General features: G+C 36.9%; 1 protein-coding gene across 2 annotated transcripts in view; it reads right to left on the minus strand.

Annotated features, from left to right (window-relative positions):
- The window catches only part of bltp3a (bridge-like lipid transfer protein family member 3A), a 39314-nt gene that overhangs the window by 14140 nt on the left and 6073 nt on the right, over positions 1 to 19101 (minus strand). The window contains exons 2-11 of one of the 2 annotated variants that reach the window (XM_084097930.1): positions 12635 to 12797; positions 12497 to 12535; positions 11228 to 11319; positions 10365 to 10554; positions 7686 to 7826; positions 5674 to 5844; positions 4409 to 4589; positions 3117 to 3203; positions 1087 to 1257; positions 682 to 827 (exon numbers count right to left, since the gene is read on the minus strand). In XM_084097930.1, coding sequence (XP_083954056.1) covers positions 682 to 827; positions 1087 to 1257; positions 3117 to 3203; positions 4409 to 4589; positions 5674 to 5844; positions 7686 to 7826; positions 10365 to 10554; positions 11228 to 11319; positions 12497 to 12535; positions 12635 to 12797 — 1381 coding nt within the window. Of the gene's footprint in view, positions 1 to 681; positions 831 to 1086; positions 1258 to 3116; positions 3204 to 4408; positions 4590 to 5673; positions 5845 to 7685; positions 7827 to 10364; positions 10555 to 11227; positions 11320 to 12496; positions 12536 to 12634; positions 12798 to 19101 lie in introns of both variants that reach the window. The other variant, XM_084097929.1, reaches the window with a different exon arrangement.

Genomic DNA, 19101 nt, shown 5'->3' on the forward strand with positions numbered 1-19101 from the left:
CGGGCTGGAATTGATATGGTAAAACCGATGCCATCGTTACTGTTCGTATCATTGTGTATGAAGTGCTGCGGAAGAGCACACCAAATTCAGATATGGTAATGGATGTTTGGTTTCCAACACATGTTGTAAGCTGGAGACCAATCAACAGACTGAGCCATCTGACTAATCAGAGTAGAGTAGACCAATCACAACAGACTGGGCCATCTGACAAATCAGAGCAGAGTAGACCAATCACAACAGACTGGGCCATCTGACCAATCAGAGCAGAGTAGACCAATCACAACTGTCTGGGCTATCTGACCAATCAGAACAGAGTAGACCAATCACAACAGACCAATCACAACTGTCTGGGCCATCTGATCAATCAGAGCAGAGTAGACCAATCACAACAGACTGGGTCATCTGACCAATCAGAGCAGAGTAGACCAAATACTATAGACCAATCACAACTGTCTGGGCCATCTGACCAATCAGAGCAGAGTAGGTTTTCAGAAAGGAGGGCTTTACAGAGACCGAATTCTTTATCAAACCGTTTCAGACACTGTGAGAAAAGAGGTGATGTTGCAATGAGAAAATGGATTTTTGATCTGCATTGTATATAAGCATATAAAGGCTGTCACTGTCAAGCGTGTGTCTCAATAACTTTTTTTTATGTTAATGCACTGCAGAGATGTCTCAAACCTGATGGATGTCCAGATCGTCCACGCGGATCACCATACAGCTGGAGCGAAGTTTCTTCAGTGTGGTTCCCGAGGACGGGGCGGCTGCTGATGTCCGGCGCGAGGTCTGAGTCCGTTCAGGACTGAAAGTAGACAGTGATTCCCCGTCTGCTAAAAACAAAACCAGACCAATTCAAATTCAATTCATGAAATTAACAAGAGAACAAAACCAGACACGTTCATGACAAATACATACATTTTTTAAGGAACCAGTGCATCACTTCAAATATTTTTTAGTGTTTAGACTACAAAATTATAAGAACTGTGCCTCTTGTTTTTTTTCAATAAAGTGGACTGATGAATCATGCACAACAACACCAACATTTATTGATGATTTGGGATGGATAGCCAGTCAGAGAAAGTTTACCCTTGACTTTTTTGGCTGGAGAGTCTTTAGCAGACACATATGGTTCTGTGTGAGGCCCAGGGATGCCCAGATCCTCCACGCTCCTCTGAAACTCCTGCAGCAGTTTGGTGGCCCACTGAGCACGAGAATCCATCGCCCCGCAGTGACGCTCCCAGTGCCGGCAGCCTTCACCTGTCCCGCACACAGCACATGTCACTGAACAGCTGGCTTCACTCAACTACACATCTGCCAGTTACCCTGCAGTCAACCATTCACACAATACATCGATCGCTGCGTCGTTACAATAAGGGGAAAAAACAAGACTTCAAAAACAGTGACAACCTAAACAAAAAGCTCAGAGCAACATTACCGTTCAAAAGATTGGGGCCAATACGTTTTTTTTTTTTTTTTAATAGAAATTAATACTTGTATTCAACAAGGATGCATTAAATTGATCAAAAGTGACAGTAAAGACATTTATAATGTTAACAAAAAATTATATTTCAAATGAATGGTGTTAAAATCATGTAAAAAATATCATGTTAAACTTCAAATGCATGAAGTTTTTGCCAATCATTAATATTTGGGTCTTTAGCAACCCGGATCTAGTATATTTAACATGGATGGCTCTCTAACTGCTGCAAAAGTATAAAACTCCTGATATAAGAGTAACAATTACTAAAGAATAGACCTTGAAAGGGATTAATTTGAGTGGATGCTTTTTATTGTCATCACTAGCTGGGTTTCCATCCAAATGTGCAGTGAATCAAAGGTCGCAGAAAAAAAAAGTTTGAGCAGATGACGGTGGTATTTATTGGTAAACTACTAACCAACTGTGAATAAAGCACCATTAGCGGAAACAGCCAGTCAGTAAAGTGGGTGACTGCTGCTTATCCGGCAAATGCGTTTCCATCTCCCACTATTCGCATTAACTCTTTTTTGCACAAGTCAAAAACCACCTCCTCAACCGACGTAAAAATCTTTTTTGCGAATTATTATTATTATTTATTTATTTATTTAGCGGAAAATTTGGCGTTTCCATCTCTCGTTTCTGATGCGATACTTCAACATGTGCATAAAAACAGGGAGACGGAAACATAGCTAGTGTCATCATCAGAGCTCATTTCCTTTGTATATTCAGTATCCGACTCATTTTCGATGTCAACCATATTCTCAAAACTATCATTTTCCAAGTCTTCATAATCAATATTTTGATCGCTGACAGCTTCTTCACCAGACCCACCATCAAGCGACAGTGACACTAATATGTGATTGCGTTCAGTACTTGCTCTGCAGTAAATCACTGAGCCAGTTCATTTTGTTTTGCTGATGATTCTTCCTATTCTTTTGTTTTTAATAATGAGTAAAAGATCAGGTTATCATTGTGTATCAGACATTGTCACCTTGTAGGAATGAAGGTGAATTGCACTTATTCAGTCATCAGAGATTCAATTATTGTTGTGCAGAAAAAATATACTTACAGTTACACATCTCGGGTCACTATTCACAAAAAAATGTATTGGAAAACATTTCTTTTTAAAAAAACAACAACTCTTTGTTACATTGTTTATAATGAATTGATTGAGGAATACTAAGAAGGTTGATGTCTAACTTTAATTGAAAGAGGAAGAGGGAAGTAAAATATAAAATCATAATAAATGATAATAAAAATGGTTTCTTCATCATCAAATCATCATATTAGAATGATTTCTGAAGGATCATGTGACATTAAAGACTGGAGTAAAAATGCTGAAAATTCAGCTTTGATCACAGGAATAAATTACATTTTTATACATTCAAATAGGAAATTATATTTACAACAGAAAACAGTCATTTTAAAGTGTAAAAATATTTTAGAATATTACTGTTTTTACTGTATTTTTGATCAAATAAATGCAGCACTGGTGAGCAGAATGGACTTTTGAAAGGTAGTGTACATAGTCAGGTGAATTTATATGGCGTTACCTCAAAGCCAGAGACAGAAAAGTACAAGTTAAAACCTCAGAACCACAAGGCAACAGAGGGTGTATGATATGAATCCTGTCTGTCACCTGGTCTGTGGAAAGGGTAGTAATCCCAGCCCAGCTTCCGGAGGGTCAGCTGCATCGCACCCTGTGTTCCTGGAGGCGGAGCTTCATCTGTGTGCACAGGATAAATCACATGGGTATGTCAGTGTTATGATGATATACTTAGCTAACTGCTAACAAGATAAGTTTAGCTCCCTTCAAAACTTTCAATTTTGTCATTATTTAATCTCCACGTGGTTCCAAACCTGTACGACTTTCTTTTTTCCATTAAACAAAAAAAGAAAAAAGAAGACGGTATTTATTTGAATGTCCAAACTACTTTTTCCATGCAGTTATTTTTTCACGCTATGAAAATAGAGCACTTCTAACATGTCAGTGAAATTAAAAGCACTTATTAAGTGATGGTCATATTCCCTATATTCACTCTAAAGCCAAGCTTCTAAGCTTTAAAACTACACCTATTTTGTGTTGGTTAAGCAAGTGAATGTTAAGTAACGTGATAACTTATTAGCACCCCCCACTTCAGATTTAAAGTCTCCCTATGGTGTAAATCGAGTTTTTAAATGTTGTTTATATGTCTATGTGGTGTTTAATATGCTTTAAGACAAACCATGTGCAAATTCATAAGTCAACACCATTGCTGAGTATTTTCTCCTTCAAACTGCATTGAACCAAAGACAGTCTCAAAAACACAGCTTGAAATCGCTGGTGTTTCTGACGTCATAAACTACCTTGTAACCAATCAGATCAACGTGAGCTGGTGTGAGTGAGTGGAGGCGGGGATCATTTGCATATTCATAGAACGGTGTATACTAAATGAGGCAAGGGTGTGGAGTTACATTCAAGTTATTTTTAAGGCATGACAAACGTTTTTTCAAGGAAAAAAACTTTTAAATATATACTTTTGGTGATCAAAGAGTAGTTTTAAGGGATAAAATTGGTTAATTAAGGTTAACAATTAATCAATTAATTGATTGTTAATTTAAACCAATCTATTATGTAAATCTATGTAAATTGACATCCTTAGTTAAAAGGGAAGGGTCAACAGTGTAATTATAGATTAATAATTAGAAATTAATAACAGATGTGTTTACATGCAGGTTTTTTTTAAATATAAAGACAATGTTAAACATGTATGTACACAAAAAGTGCATTTTATCAAATTATTAATTTAAATGTTTGTGTATAGTAGTTAAAAACACAATATAAAGTGGGTCCTAGTGAATTAATGACAAAATTAAATTTTCAATTAACTATTCCTTTTAAGTAACTGGGTAGAAATATAATTAATGGTAACAGTGATCTGAATTCATTACCAGAATCTGAACAGCTGTCGTTGCAGATGTGCAGGTCGAGACGGGAGATGAAAGTGTGGTAGGATGATTCTCTAACATCATGGAGGTCGAAATACTGGGCCAGTGTGTCAGGAGTCCCGACCACTTCGGGTGGAGGAGGTTCAGTCCACAGAGGGTGGATCCCAGGAGAGGGAGGCGCAGTCTGGTGCACAAACACACAAAGACATAAACACACACTCCAGCACTGTCTGAGTCATTCACAGGGAGTGGCTGACGCAGGATGGCCTACACTCGGGATTTAATATCTCATAGATGGCTTTACACATCATTTACTTTGTTGAGCTGTTTTGTAATGACAATTGTGTCCAAAAGCCTCACTACAACCTTTGCCCCAAAACCTGAGGCAGTGCAGTATAGGGCAAAGGGTTTCCTTTTCTTTTTGATCTTAAAATCTGATGTGCCGATAAGAGTCTCTCATTAACCATTAAAGAGGCTTTCGCACCGGAGGAACCTTTTCATAGTTCCTCAAACTATTGGCGGAAGTTCCCGGATTTTGGCGTGTTCGCACCGCAGGAACTGGGAACGATTTTAGTTCTAGGAACTCCTATTGGAGGAACTAATTTAGCTCCTACTTCAGAGTCGGTCTAAACCAGCACTATAGGAACTATCCATGACGTTAGTGTACGCTGATTGGCCGAACGCACGCGAAACACCAGCACCCGCCATTAAACACAAAGTTTATAGCCTATATATTTACTCCACAAACTAACTCTACGAACATGGAAAACAGTGATAGATGGGCCTCTTAACCTTTACACTGAGGAGAAAATCCAACGCAACTTTCAGGGGACCAAGCCAAACATGATTATGTATTTCTGCTCAGCTAGCAACACTAGACATCAACCACACGGCATACGCTAATAACTTTTCACTACTGTCTACTTTCTATGTATTACAGTTCTATCTAATAACGTATTAGACAGGACTGTTAGATAGATTGTAAACTAATGAACACGGAGAATGTGAGCACTGTTTGCTTAGGCTCTGGCTTCTCAGCGCCGTCAAAATAAAAGTTACAACAACAAGCGTGCCTCACATCACTTCAGAGTTCCTACTGTCGGTGCGAATGCAACCAGGAAAACGTTCCTAAGGAAACCATTAGTTCTCGGGGAAACATCCTGGAGGCTAGTTCCTATAACTGAGTACCTAGAACTACCCGGTGCGAAAGCCCCTTAAGTTGTCTTCATAACATTTTTGAGAGGGATTTAAAGGGTCCAGTGTGGCACCTGTAGTGTTTCAGCAGCCATGCTCTTCCTCTGCTGCGCGGACTTCTCCATGGCCTCACTCAGAGACTTGGCGTAGTGGATGATGGCCTTGAGCTGGGAGTCTGTCAGCACCCACAGCAGATCATCCAGTATGAAGAGCAGCTTAGAGGCCAAGACATTACAGTCCTTCACCTGAGACGAGGAGGGTAGTAACGTCAGATTAGGGCTGCAAGATATACTGACATAAAACCAAAATCATGAGATAAGCTTAGTGTGATTATCACATCGCAAAGGCTGTGATTTAATTCAATAAATATACAATGATATAAAATGATTGTAATTTTAACTGTAAAAATGCTACAGTGAAAATCTGATAATGGGATAACAGAAAGTTTCCATACTATATACGGAGAATAACTGTGATAGATCTAACCGTACATTTAATGTAATTTTACAGTAAAAAAAACATAAAAGTTTTTGGAAGAGAAAAAGAACAAGTCATTGTATCATTTACAGTGAAAAAACATAAATTGACATTCTCACAATTCCCTGCATGACACTTCACGTATGATGTATTTTTGATGAAATTACTGTTTCTTCTACTTTAGCATAATTAGCATTTCAATAGGTCGGTAAATTAACACATCATTATCAGATAATGAAATAAAAAATGTACTGTAAATTTAAGTCTGTAAAACCTAAAATATTGCTACTGTATTTTTTACGGTAGATTTCCACAGCTGCCAGTTTTTTACCGTAAATTTAGCAGAATTGTTTTAGTGTATAAGTGCTGCGTTTCAAAGTTCAGCACGGTACTGTTTTCATTTACACACTTCCAGCTCATGATCCACAAAAGTAAAAGTTCAATGGTTTAACGTTTGAAGATGAAGAAATTACAATGTAAATTTTAAATATATTATTATTTTTAAAGTCCCCCAGTGGTAAAAATCTAACTAATTCATAAGTCGACACCATTGCTGAGTATTTTCTCCTTAAAACTGCAGTGAACCAAAGAAATCGCTGGTGTTTCTGACGTCACAAACTACCTTGTAACCAATCAGGTCAACGTGTGATCGTCAACGAGTGGATCTCTGAGCTGGAGTGAGTGAGTGGAGGCGGGGATCATTTGCATATTCATAGAAATGCATATACTAAATGAGGCAAGGGTGTAGAGTTACATTCAAGCTATTTTAAGGAATGATGTTTCATTTTGGTGATCAAAGATGAGTTTTAAGGGATACAATTACTGACTACAGGGGCACTTTAAAATGTACCAATTTTAATAAAATTTATGTTTAATTTTAAAAATTTAAAAATTAAAAATTATAATTATTGTAAAAAATGCTATTGTATTAAATACTTGATTGTTGTATTTTACATTACAATAGTTTTATTACAGTATAATAATATATGAAATCTAAATTAAATCAGAATAATAATAATTATTTAATAGTCATATTGAATGGGTCAAACATATTGTGAATGTGGCATATAATAACTCAAGTGGAGATTCTTCAAAAGTAAAAATATATATATTTTCTTTAAATCATCTTCGTTCATTCTAAAAATCATTCTAGAATGATAAATTCTTTCCAAATAGAGCTATTCAAGTAAACTTGGTCATCAAAAAAAATCATAAAGCAGTCTATATATCGAAGACAAACAAAATATCACAACGTCAGTTTTTTTCTAATAACATTCAGCGCAATTTCTGATAATTATGATGATCTAATCTATGTTCCAGTATCCAAAAAGCAACACACCACTATAAAATCAGCTGAAACAGATGATGCCCTGTCACACAATGTCAGACATCAAAATATCAAAATTGATATCAAATGAATGAAACTCCCCTACAAAATGTCTTTTACAAAAATGGTCAATATCTGCCCGGCAGAATGGAAAACCATGCAAACTTTACAATCAGGCAAAACCTAGGACTAGTTTAAAATGTTCTCATGTGACTTAGGCAAACAAGTGATGAAGAGGGTTTTTCTGTGAAGAGGATTTGTAAATAAATATGAAAAGTGTACCCTGCGTTTGAGAGCGATGCGTATACGTCCTTGGTTGGTAATGAGGCGCAGTGGCGTGCTGCCCAGATCCTGCTCGTCACTCTCAATTGCATCGGCCTCAATGCGCAGACTCTGCCAGTTGATCTCCTTGAACGTCAGGACCTGCAGGACAGAGAATAAGCCATCACACTCGATGAAAAACACCAACACAGGCAAGTCATGTCACTAATGCAAGCTTGGGGAGCAGTCATGGAGATTTTAATCTCTCCACAGTAAAGTAGAGTTTAAAGACTGGCAATAGCTACGCAAGGGCATTGCCAAGATGGCAATCGAATGGACTTTCTTCAAAATAAAACAATTTTCCTTTTAAAATCTGTCTTTGCTTTCTATTATTGTCATAACTTTCATTGCACTTACATGTAAACTGTCACTGAATTGCTGCCTAACCTATGTGCAAGATTTAAGAAAGGCTGTATCACCTACAAGAGTAGTAGGGCAGCAGTTTTTGGGGAAAAATGGCATTGCGATATTTTGATTTTCTGCAATATATATTGCGATATGAAAAAATACAGAGATTTTAACTATATGACTTTGGAAAATTAATCATTCTAGAATGATTGGGTTGATTTTGTAGGTGAGTGCATCTGCATAGAAAATAAAAATAATAAGAAAAATCTTACTTACTTTGGCACTTACTTTGGGTACAAAACATCCTTTAAGGGATATTTCATCCAAAAATAAAACCGCTGAATATCGTTAATTATATATTTTTTCCTTACTATGAAAGTCAATGGCTACCGTTAACTGTCTGGTTACCCACATTCTTCAAAATATCTTTTGTGTTCAGTAGAAGAAACTCATACATGTTTAAAACAACTTGAGGGTGAGTAAATTATGATTTTTGGTGAACTATTCCTTTAAGGGATTAACGATTTGGGAAAAACTTTAAATTTGAGTGTTCATGAACAGAGTTATGACTGTTATAATAGGCCACAATTTCACTGTTGTTGAGTATTCAAAAATACTATAAAATAATAATTATTATGATTTTTATTGTGATTATCATGAAAATAAAAATGGAAATATATTACTATTGTAATAATACTATTGTAATGTAAAATAAAAACAATTGGGCATTTAACAAAAAATAAATAAAAATGATGGTATAAATGTAAAATTCTAATTCTAATATTTTACATCTTTGTTTTGTTTGTTTTCAACCATTAAACCCCTCATGCTTTTATTTGGGAGGAAACCTCCAGGTAGCCCTTCATGTTTGGATACCGGTTTATATATCTCATTTTAAATCTGGTGAAATAATGACGATATAAGCGACCCAAGTGCACATGCAGAGATGGGGTTTGTATGAAGCATTAGATCATGAACACGTTTAACTCTTAAACCCACAGTGCATTTATATATTTTAATTAAATTGCAGACTTTGCGGTTTGATAATTGCAGCCAATGCGATTTAGATGTTATAAATTTTAATTTAAGAACATTCTTATGTATTTACATATTGTGTATATAACAGTAGTCGAGAAAACTGTCAGACAAGTGTATTATGAAAATGGTTACACTATTTTACAGTGTACTTACCTAAGAAAGTACTGGTAATATAAGGTAACTACATGGGTTAAGGTTAGGTTCAGGGTTAATTCCTAGTTATTACCCAGTTATTGTAATTGTTATACTAAGTACATTGTACATGTGGAACAGGACTGTAAAATAAAGTGCGGTAACACTTTATTTTGCAGTGTCCTTGTTACATACGTTACATGTACTTACCATAGTAATAACAGTAAATTATGCATAATTACATGCAACTAACCCTCAACCAAACCCTAATCCTACCCTAACCCTATAGTAAGTACATGTAGTTGCTTAATATTACTCAGTACTTAAATATATAATTACACTGTAACAACGACACCTTAAAATAAAGTGTAACCTAAAGTGCTACCATGAAGATAGTGTCAGTTTTGATTTCATGATGGCTAAAAAAAGACACATTACAATCGGAGCATTTGGCTTTCTACACCACTGACTGTGCTTCAGTGGGCGGCGTAACCCTGAAGGGCGAGCAGAAGCACAGCTCTATATTAAGAAAGCAGGAGAGGTCATCTCTGAGTGTAACATCCATCTCACATCTAACCGCATTACAGCTCATTTAGAAGATCTGGCAACCTGAATACTCAGTCCATATATCAAAATGATTGGCCGGATTTCATTACCTAATGCTGGTCTGGAAAAGTAATTAAGAGGGGACTTCTCATGAGCATGTGCTTCAGTGAGTGGAGAAAAGCAAGTGAAAGAGGAACAAATGGAGGAGAAGTGAAGTGTAGAAACACTTTGATCTGACAGATGTTGATCTGTGCTGCTTTTGTCCCCTTTCAGATTATGTAACCAATGCTAGTTTTCTCCCTTATATGATTCACTTGCTCTTTAAAATGAAGAAGCTGACAGTTCATACTGAAAGGTGTTTTAACCAGGGTAATCCCTTTTAATGCCACAAAAACCTAATGAGGACATTTTTTGCAATTCTTCAAGCTAAATGCTACAAAAGTGCTGCATAACCTCGGGTGCTTTTTCCAGTAGGTGTCGTACGTGTCAAACTGAGGGGTCAGCGCTGCAGGACAGCCCAACATGAACACCTGTTTTTACTGTTGCATGGCACTTTCACTGCCGTCTGTACTGTACCTCTCCTCTCTTAGGATGAGTAATGCGTGTGTGCCGAAGGTCGCTCTTCTGCCATTTGGGGTTGAGGCTGCAGCCCTGAAGCTGCCAGAGCTCGAAGGAGGCGTGAAACGCTCGGGCCTGAACTTTAATCGTGATGGAGTTGATGATCACAGACATTCCTTCCACAACCTTCTCAGCGAAGCCGTACTCACTGCAGAGACAGACCGCAAACATCCGTTAGACAGAACGATCAATCCAGTTATTGTTCACTAAAACTTTTCAATAACTGAAATTAAATAAAAGAATTAGATGAACAACTTAAAATGTAAAAAAAAAGTTGCATGGGAAACTAACTGAAATTAATACTTTTAAAGGTAGGCTAGGCAATGTCTGAGAGGCTAGCAATAGCAAGCTAGCTTTGAAAGCATAAAGCCTGCTGTGTGCCTAATGATGATGATGAAATGCTCTTTATTGAATGATGGTAAAAATAAATAAAAAATACATATAATTTTAATGAAACCCTATGTGTTTTAGAACATTCTGGCTTGTTGCTGATATATTATAAAAAATATTCTAATGATATTCTGTTTCCTATAGATTTGTCCCCACTTCATAGCTTATATGGGATCTAATTTATGGCCACCTTTTGAGGAATCATTTGTTTGTAGTACATTAGTGCAATATGTTTTACTCTGCCAATACTTGGCATTAAGAGTTTGAACAAATAACAGAATTGATGCTTGACTTAGCAAGTACCCCTAATGAATCTAAATGTCACTGTGCATGATGGAGAGGACATCATAGGGAGCTTTCAACACTCTCTGTATGATTTGTAAACCAGTGTGCATTTGTATGCTAAAAGGAGGACGGCAGATCACTCTGACCTTTGGCCTGCAGTGATGGCTATTGGAGAAGGGCCGTTTGGGGGCCGCGGTTCTTCACAGGTTCTCATTTCAACTTCGACTTTATCCAGGAACTGCAAAAGGAGAGGAAACAGAATTCAGTGGGTCAGAACTTCTGATGTATTGTAAGTCACTTGTTTTATTATGATCTACACTTCTCAATGTTGTAGTGGTAGAGCATTAATGCAAAACATGGATTCAAAATCTGCATACAATATTTTCTCACTGGATCTGTTCCGAACACAGTCTTAACTTAATATTTTTCAACTAAAACCATATTGTATCTGATTAATAACTTCTCATTAACATTATGAAATGCAAAAATGTCAACATTTTGAAGGTTATTACCATGTTATTACTACATTAACCCCCTTTTTATTCATCATAAAATTAGAAATTCTTTGAAACTTCACATTTTACATGAACTAAAGAAAATCACTGCAATGCAAGAAAACCTTAAAAAAACTAATTATATTTACTTTTTTCACTTTTAGATGAAAATGGTGATCAATTCATGGTTCATCAATAGTTGTGCATATTCATGTTTATCAACAAAATCCAGACGCAAAAGTGTGTGAGATATGAAATATATATTACAGAAGTAATCGAGACAAATTTAACTCATATATAAAAATAAAAAAGTGTGCACAAGATTACGTTACAGCCTCAGTTAATACACAATTCAAAATGTTATTTTATTATTATATCTAAAAAAATAAAAATAAATAAAAATGATGTGTATATTGATAGTCTTTGCTCATTTGCAAAGTTTTTAGTAGGGGAACCAAATTATCTATGTATCTCATACAAGTCAAAATGGATCGGACTGCATCATGAGTGTTAAAAAAAGCACAAAAAGTCCCAGACTTATTCAACCTTATCATTTGCAATGACTTACTAGAGTAGTTCAGTCATTCTCACATATTTTGCATTTGTTTTTGCTTCAAATCAACTGCTACGGTTTTGCCATTAATCTCTGAAGTGATTGGTTTGTTTAAATACTAAAACTGCTGAAACGCCAATGGAGAAATTAGCTGTAGATCAAGCCACTGAAAAAGTGTGCAGTCACTGTTGCACAGAACTCTATCTGACCTTATCAGACGCTGTAACATCTGAGTGAAACAGAAATAAAATAAAGGTACTTTTGCAGAAGTGAAAAGGGACTGGAGATCATGTGATAAGCATGGGGATGGCAGAATGTGACTGAGAAGCATGACATAAGAGTGGAAACACACTCAGGGAGATTCTTACCAAACATATGGGACTGGTCTTCAACTTCGTCCATTGTATCTGACATGGGGGGAAAAAGACATTTAACTACAGTTCTCCAAGCTATAACGTTATTCATGACAGTATCCTCTCACATTAATGATGATTCCTCCACCCTACCCGTATAGCAGCCTTGTTGCAGTAGACGCGGGTGACGGCCAGCCAGGTGGGCAGATCCAGCATGTTCTGCAGGACCTCCTCATCCAGCTCCAGGTTGGACAGCTGACCCTCTCCCTTCAGTGTGCTCAGGTTGATCTTATCTGGGGAGAGGTTCTTAGTGAACCTACACAAGACCAAAGCACTGGTTAGAGGGTTTAAGAGTTATGAGTCAAGGGTCCACCATAAATAAATGGTGTTTAAAACATGTACCAAGTTCTTATAACTCATGTTTTACACCATTTTCAAGAAGATTTGAACTTAAAGGGGTCCTATTATGCTTTTATACATGTAAAATTCTTTAAAATCTTTAAAGGGGTCATATAATGTCATTTTTGTACAAGCTAATACGATTCTTTAGGGTCTAAATTAAAAGTTTGTAATATACTTTAATTAAAAATTCTCATTAGTATTGTAAGAAAACACTCATTTTACCTGGTCAAAAACAGCTCTGATTTCAGCACGCCGTTTAAGTGCATGTGTCTTTAAATGATAATGAGCTTTGCTCACCCCACCCCTCTGTTCTGTGGGGCGTTTTGCCACAACAACACACATGGAGTGTTGCCTTGACAACAGTTGAGGGTAACGTTATATTTTGAAGAATGGCAGCGGGAGTCTCTGAGGACACTGTGCAACCGTATCAGTTTGAACCGGAGTTGGAAAACAGGACGTTTCTGAATGGTTGGTTAACGTATTGTCACTTTGATCTATCTTTGTATGTACTGGCAGGGTAGAGTAGTGAGATACGAACGCTATGTGTTTACTGATGTATATGTTAGTTCATTGACAGATTGATGTTACAGCTAATGGTCATGAAAAACATTTTCACATTTTCCGGTAAATGTGATGCGTGATGCGTAACGTTCTCTATGCAGTTTTGGGTACAACTGTCAGGGCTGAAGCACTAACATTTTACTGATCTGTTTAAAAAATAACCAGTCTGTGAGACTATGACAGTCATTAGGCACATAAACAACACATACTCAGACAGGAGCTAATACCTTTTTCAATGTTCTCCTTTATAAAGCAGCCTGGTGAAATGATTCGCGCAAACATGAAAGCATTGCTGTTGCGCGGACTATGCTCGCTCACGAGCGAGGGCGGGTCTGTGTTGAAATGCTGCTGTCAATCAACAATAGTGGGAGGGGCGTCACAAAATCGAACGGCTTGATTTGAGATGGGGGAAAAATTAGAAATATTAAAAAAAAACCACTGGATGGATTTTTATCATTTTATGATGGTTGTGTACAGGCACTGCCAACACACATTTCAGTACAATCAACATGTAAAAGTGCATGTACCATTATATGACCCCTTTAAGGCCCCGATATACTTAAAGTGAAATCGAAGAACTAACAGGTGTGATGTCATTTCGAAAAAAAATCAGGCCAAAACAAAGTTCGCTTCAGGAGTTTGAAACAACAAAAAAGAACTTCACCATGAGTATATCAGGGCCTTTAATGTGTAATGTTGCAAAGTAATAAAGCACAAAGTTCCTCCAGCGGGAGTTATTCTCTATATCAGTAACACTGTTTCTGAACTCCCTGAAACGCCTCCAGTCTAGTCTTGAGTTTTCTCCCGGGAACGAACATGTCACATTATTCCTCATTTAAATAATACCTGTCCACTGCATACGTAAAATAAAGGGGCGGGGCCTGGTTGAGTTAGTAGTGTGTTGAAACTCACGGTTATGGTAAGGGGCGGGACATTTTTCAAACACACTCAAAGTGCTTGACCAATCACAACACACTGATCCAGCCGACCAATCAGAGCACATTGAGCTTTTCTGCGAGGCAGGAACTAAACAGAGCGATACTGACAGACTGGGAAGAGAGGAGCTGCAACAATGGAGAATATATGAAAAATAATGTGTTTTTTTGAACATTCAGTCATGAAAACCTATTCAAGTAGAGTCCAAAAACAAAATCAAGACTTTGTAAGAGGGCATAAATTTCCCTTTTAATGACTTGAAAATGTCATCAAGTAAAAAGTAATAATGTATTTTCCTTGCACCTTAAATACATGTTAAAAAACACAATAATTTAAGAACAATTTTAAACAAGTATTTTAATGTATTTAAAATAAAATAATATATATTTTACAAATGAGTCAATGACAAATAAAGCTTTTTTTTTTTTTTTTTTTGGTCAGGTGGTATATATTTTCATATAAAAAACAAAATTCATATATAAAACATAAAATGATGCTATAGTATAGTATTTTATTTTATTTTTAATTTCTTATTATTAAGAAATCGTTTTAAATAGTTTCCTAAGTCAGTTAATTTATGTGGACGGTTGTGCCACTTGACATTTTGTGGGTTTAAGATACCAAAACATAAAATAACATTTATTATTTGAATGAACTGAAAATGAATTCAAACTAAATAAGTTATTTAGAATAAAGTGATACTTGTCAATAATTTATCAAATTATTTTAAAAGGAAATAATGCAATTAGACAAAAAAAAATGCCTGTCATGTCATTGACCCAAATGTAATAAATGATTAATTCATAAATAAATATTATTATGTTTACATTATATTTATGTCATCATTAGGAGAAAACTTAATAACCAATAACATTTCAGGTCATGGGAACATAAAAAAGTCAAATTCTTTAAAAAATCTTGGTCTCCATGTCATTTACATTTCATTCCCCATTCGGTCACATTTGACGCAATCATATTTTAAAGGAACTGATGTCTGAGCTGAAACCCCATCACAAAGACAGTCATTGACTAACTGTGGGTAATAAGATTACAACAGGCCTGCAGTAAGACTGCTTTAAGCCCACGGGAGCGTTTCTAACCCCTGCCTTCAAAACCTGCTGAGATCACAGACACAAGCACACAGAGCACATCTAATATTCACTGTACAGCACTGCGGTCACCAGCTTAAACACTAAACGCTTCCTAAGATGAAAACAGCACATTCACTACAAACGCAGAACACAGAGTGGCCGCTTCAAAACACTGAAGCGCTTCATGCATTTGAATGGGAAATCTCCATCTGTTCAAAGACTTCAAAGATTAACCTAGCCTTCAGAAGACCAAAGAGAGGGAAATTTACCACACCACTTCAGTCACACTTCAACATGGTGCGATTAACCATATATGCTGCAGTACATGATTGTGATTCTCTGTGATGCTTTAATGTGTTATTGTTGATGACAATGAGAATTTAATGACAAATTTTGCCGTATTCAATACTTCAGCAGTTTTCAAACTGAGACTGGAAAAAAAGTGCAAATGAGAATTTTTGGCAGAAGATTTTTGGTCACTGTAAAGAGCAGTGTGAACATTCCTCAAAGCTTCTCCTTTTGTGTTTTACTGAAAAAAGAAAATCATACAGGATTATGTGACTGTTATTCCTCTGAGAAAGAGAGAAAATTAAACAGGGCGATTAAAGTTAACTGGAACTAAAGCCATACAAAAATATATACATATATATATTTTTACTTGTAATAAAGTAAGCTTTTACTGAAATAAAGTATATAAAAATAACTTAAACTTATTTTAATCTAGCTAGTTGCCAAGGTTTTCTATAACTTTTTATAACTTAAAGGGGTGGTTCAGGATTTTGAACATCGGACCTCATTTCCAAGTTAGCCTGGGTGTTATTTATCAGTGGAGACAGTTTTCAACATTTTTCATCCAGTCCTTCCAGTTGCATAGTTTACCGGTGCTAGGCTAGCGCGAGTCAACGGTATCTGCTAGCCTGCCATTAAAAACAGTTTTACCCACTCCACAGTACACCAAAAGCAAATAAATTATAACACCAGACTATCGATGTAAGTGTCTGTTGAGAGAATAATGTTAGAAATCAAACTACTCTTGCATCTCAAAGATCGCATTACATTTACAGGAAATAGTTTCTCAGCAGCGGCGGAATTTTACTTTGCTCCGGTTAGTAGTACTGCGCCGAAAAGTAAACACAGAACAGAAGCGCACTACAGTCGGGACGTCTAGCTAGCTAGTAGTAGCCTCTCTCGGTTGCCTAGGTAACTTAATATCACTCCGCCGCTGATGTAGACTGTGCTAATAAATACAGGGAACAAAGTATAACTATTGCAATGCGATGAAAGGGAAGTTTGATTTCTAACATTATTCTCTCAACTGACACTTACATCGATAGTCTGGCGTTATAATTTATTTGCTTTTGGTGAACTGTGGAGTGGGTAAAACTCCAATGGAGTTTTTAATGGCAGGCTAGCAGATACCGTTGACTCGCGCTAGCCTAGCACCGGAAAAATACGGAAAAACGTAGAGACGAAACCGTTGTCAAAATGATCCCCGTTCACACGGATCAGTGAAAACGACTAAAATCACTGTATTATTCATGCCAGGCCAGTAGGTGGCGATGTCACTGTGTAAAGAAACACTACGCGTAACGCGCCTATAGACTGAACACGCAATACACATGATGCCACCGTTTTCACAAATTCATGTTTTTGTAGTTTACAAGGAGACGATAACGGTATAGTTTTTAAAAAGCCATTGTCATTTAATTGAATGGCCCAAAAAAAAAAAAAAAGTTTTGCGTTTTTAGTTGAAAACAGTGTAGTGTAAATGTCCCCTAAAATAACACAGATATTAAATGAAATAAGAAGAGAAGAGGTTGTAGAAGATGATGAAAGGGTTTTCTAGTCAGAGTGACCCGGTTGACATAAAGCAGAGAGAACAGAGAGGACTATGGGACAAACAACAGCCTGACGTCTGTAAACTCAGCATGTCTCTGCGGTCTCCAGGAGTGTTTATCTCATCCGTCGTCTTTCTCTCTCTCTTCTTCTGAGAGGGTTAGTCGCTTCAATGTAGGGCAAGGTGACAGCAAAAACATCAGTGTTTATATATATGAAATAAATCAGATATAAATCAGATATGTGCCAATGCGACTGTCATGTAAACAGGCAGATCGGATTTTCTGAGGCATTAGGCTACGTCTCTGCAGTTGAATGACGAGAGAAACCCCGACGCGCATCTACAAAGGGTCGGATGGCCCGACGAAATGTGTCAAACGTTGTGACGACACAACATATCAAAGGTTGGCTTGCTCATCCAAAAATTTCGGACCTATTGCTCCTCGTTAAAGCCCGCCACAATATGCTCCCACCAGTCCTGAGAACTCTCTCGCACACAATAACTGAAGTATATGCGCAATGATGCAATGATGATGGCCCTTTTCGTCCTCCTCCACCTCAAAATCATGATGATGTTTGGCGAACTTCACATATATCGCAAAGCTAGCATCAAGCATATTTCGCATTCGTTCATCTGTGCAATAACCCCCTTTAAGCATGTGCGATGTTTCAGATAGTATGGCAAGTGTGAACACATGAATCGGATATGGGTCACAATTGAAAGAACGTGTAAACGAATGGTCTAAAAAATTGGATATAGGCAACTGTTAGGACCCTGAGATATTTTGTGTGTTTGTATCAATTGTCCTTGTGTGGGTCTCTCTCTCTCTCTCTCTGTGTAGACAAGTTTGTGTTTCAGATGGGCGTTACCTCTGTTAACCTGTGGAAGACTGTGATTGGACCTGCTATGCACCTGACCTGGATATAAGGACCGTCCCTGACACACAATGGTTGCCTTTTGAGCCTCGTTGACTTTGTGCTTTATGCCTTTGTGCTTCGCGTTCGTAATATTTGATTGTGCTTCTCTTCACCTTTGTTCGTTTTGCCATTATTTAACTGAGTAAGAGTGTCGTGCCAGAGAGATTATTAGTGTTTAGTGAGTGAGTGTTTGTTGATTGTAATCCTACTTCTGGTTTTCTCCTATATCTGACTATTGCCTGATTGACTACGCCCTGGATTCCGAGACTAACTTGTCAACCTGATACTTTTTAAATAAGTGTGTAAATATTCTTGTATATAAATTGTTACCAGATTAAGGGATGTAGGGGGTTTGACGCCAATTTATTTGTATCTCTTCACTTTGTTTATGGGTAAGGGAGTTAGGTAAGTTAAACTGCATTTTCATTTTCCTTTCTTTTGCTTAAGGTCATTTAGGTTCTAAAAGAAGATTGTTTTGTTTGTTATTTTGGCCTTGTCTGCCCCTGACACTAACCCTTCATGGTCAATAAAACTCATATTATTCGTCATCTCTCTGGTAGTGTGACTCTCTTCCTTTTCCTGTTGTGGCTGACCCCTAGAGGTCGTAACACAACAAATATATAGGACATATAACTTTAGAATATAGAACTTTTTAGTGGTCACAAAGTAATTACTTACTCAAAATACACTCACCTAAAGGATTATTAGGAACACCTGTTGAATTTCTCATTAATGCAATTATCTAATCAACCAATCACATGGCAGTTGCTTCAATGCATTTAGGGGTGTGGTCCTGGTCAAGACAATCTCCTGAACTCCAAACTGAATGTCAGAATGGGAAAGAAAGGTGATTTAAGCAATTTTGAGCGTGGCATG

Source organism: Abramis brama (assembly GCF_963993115.1).
Source record: "Abramis brama genome assembly, chromosome: 22".
Classification (NCBI taxonomy): domain Eukaryota; kingdom Metazoa; phylum Chordata; class Actinopteri; order Cypriniformes; family Leuciscidae; genus Abramis; species Abramis brama.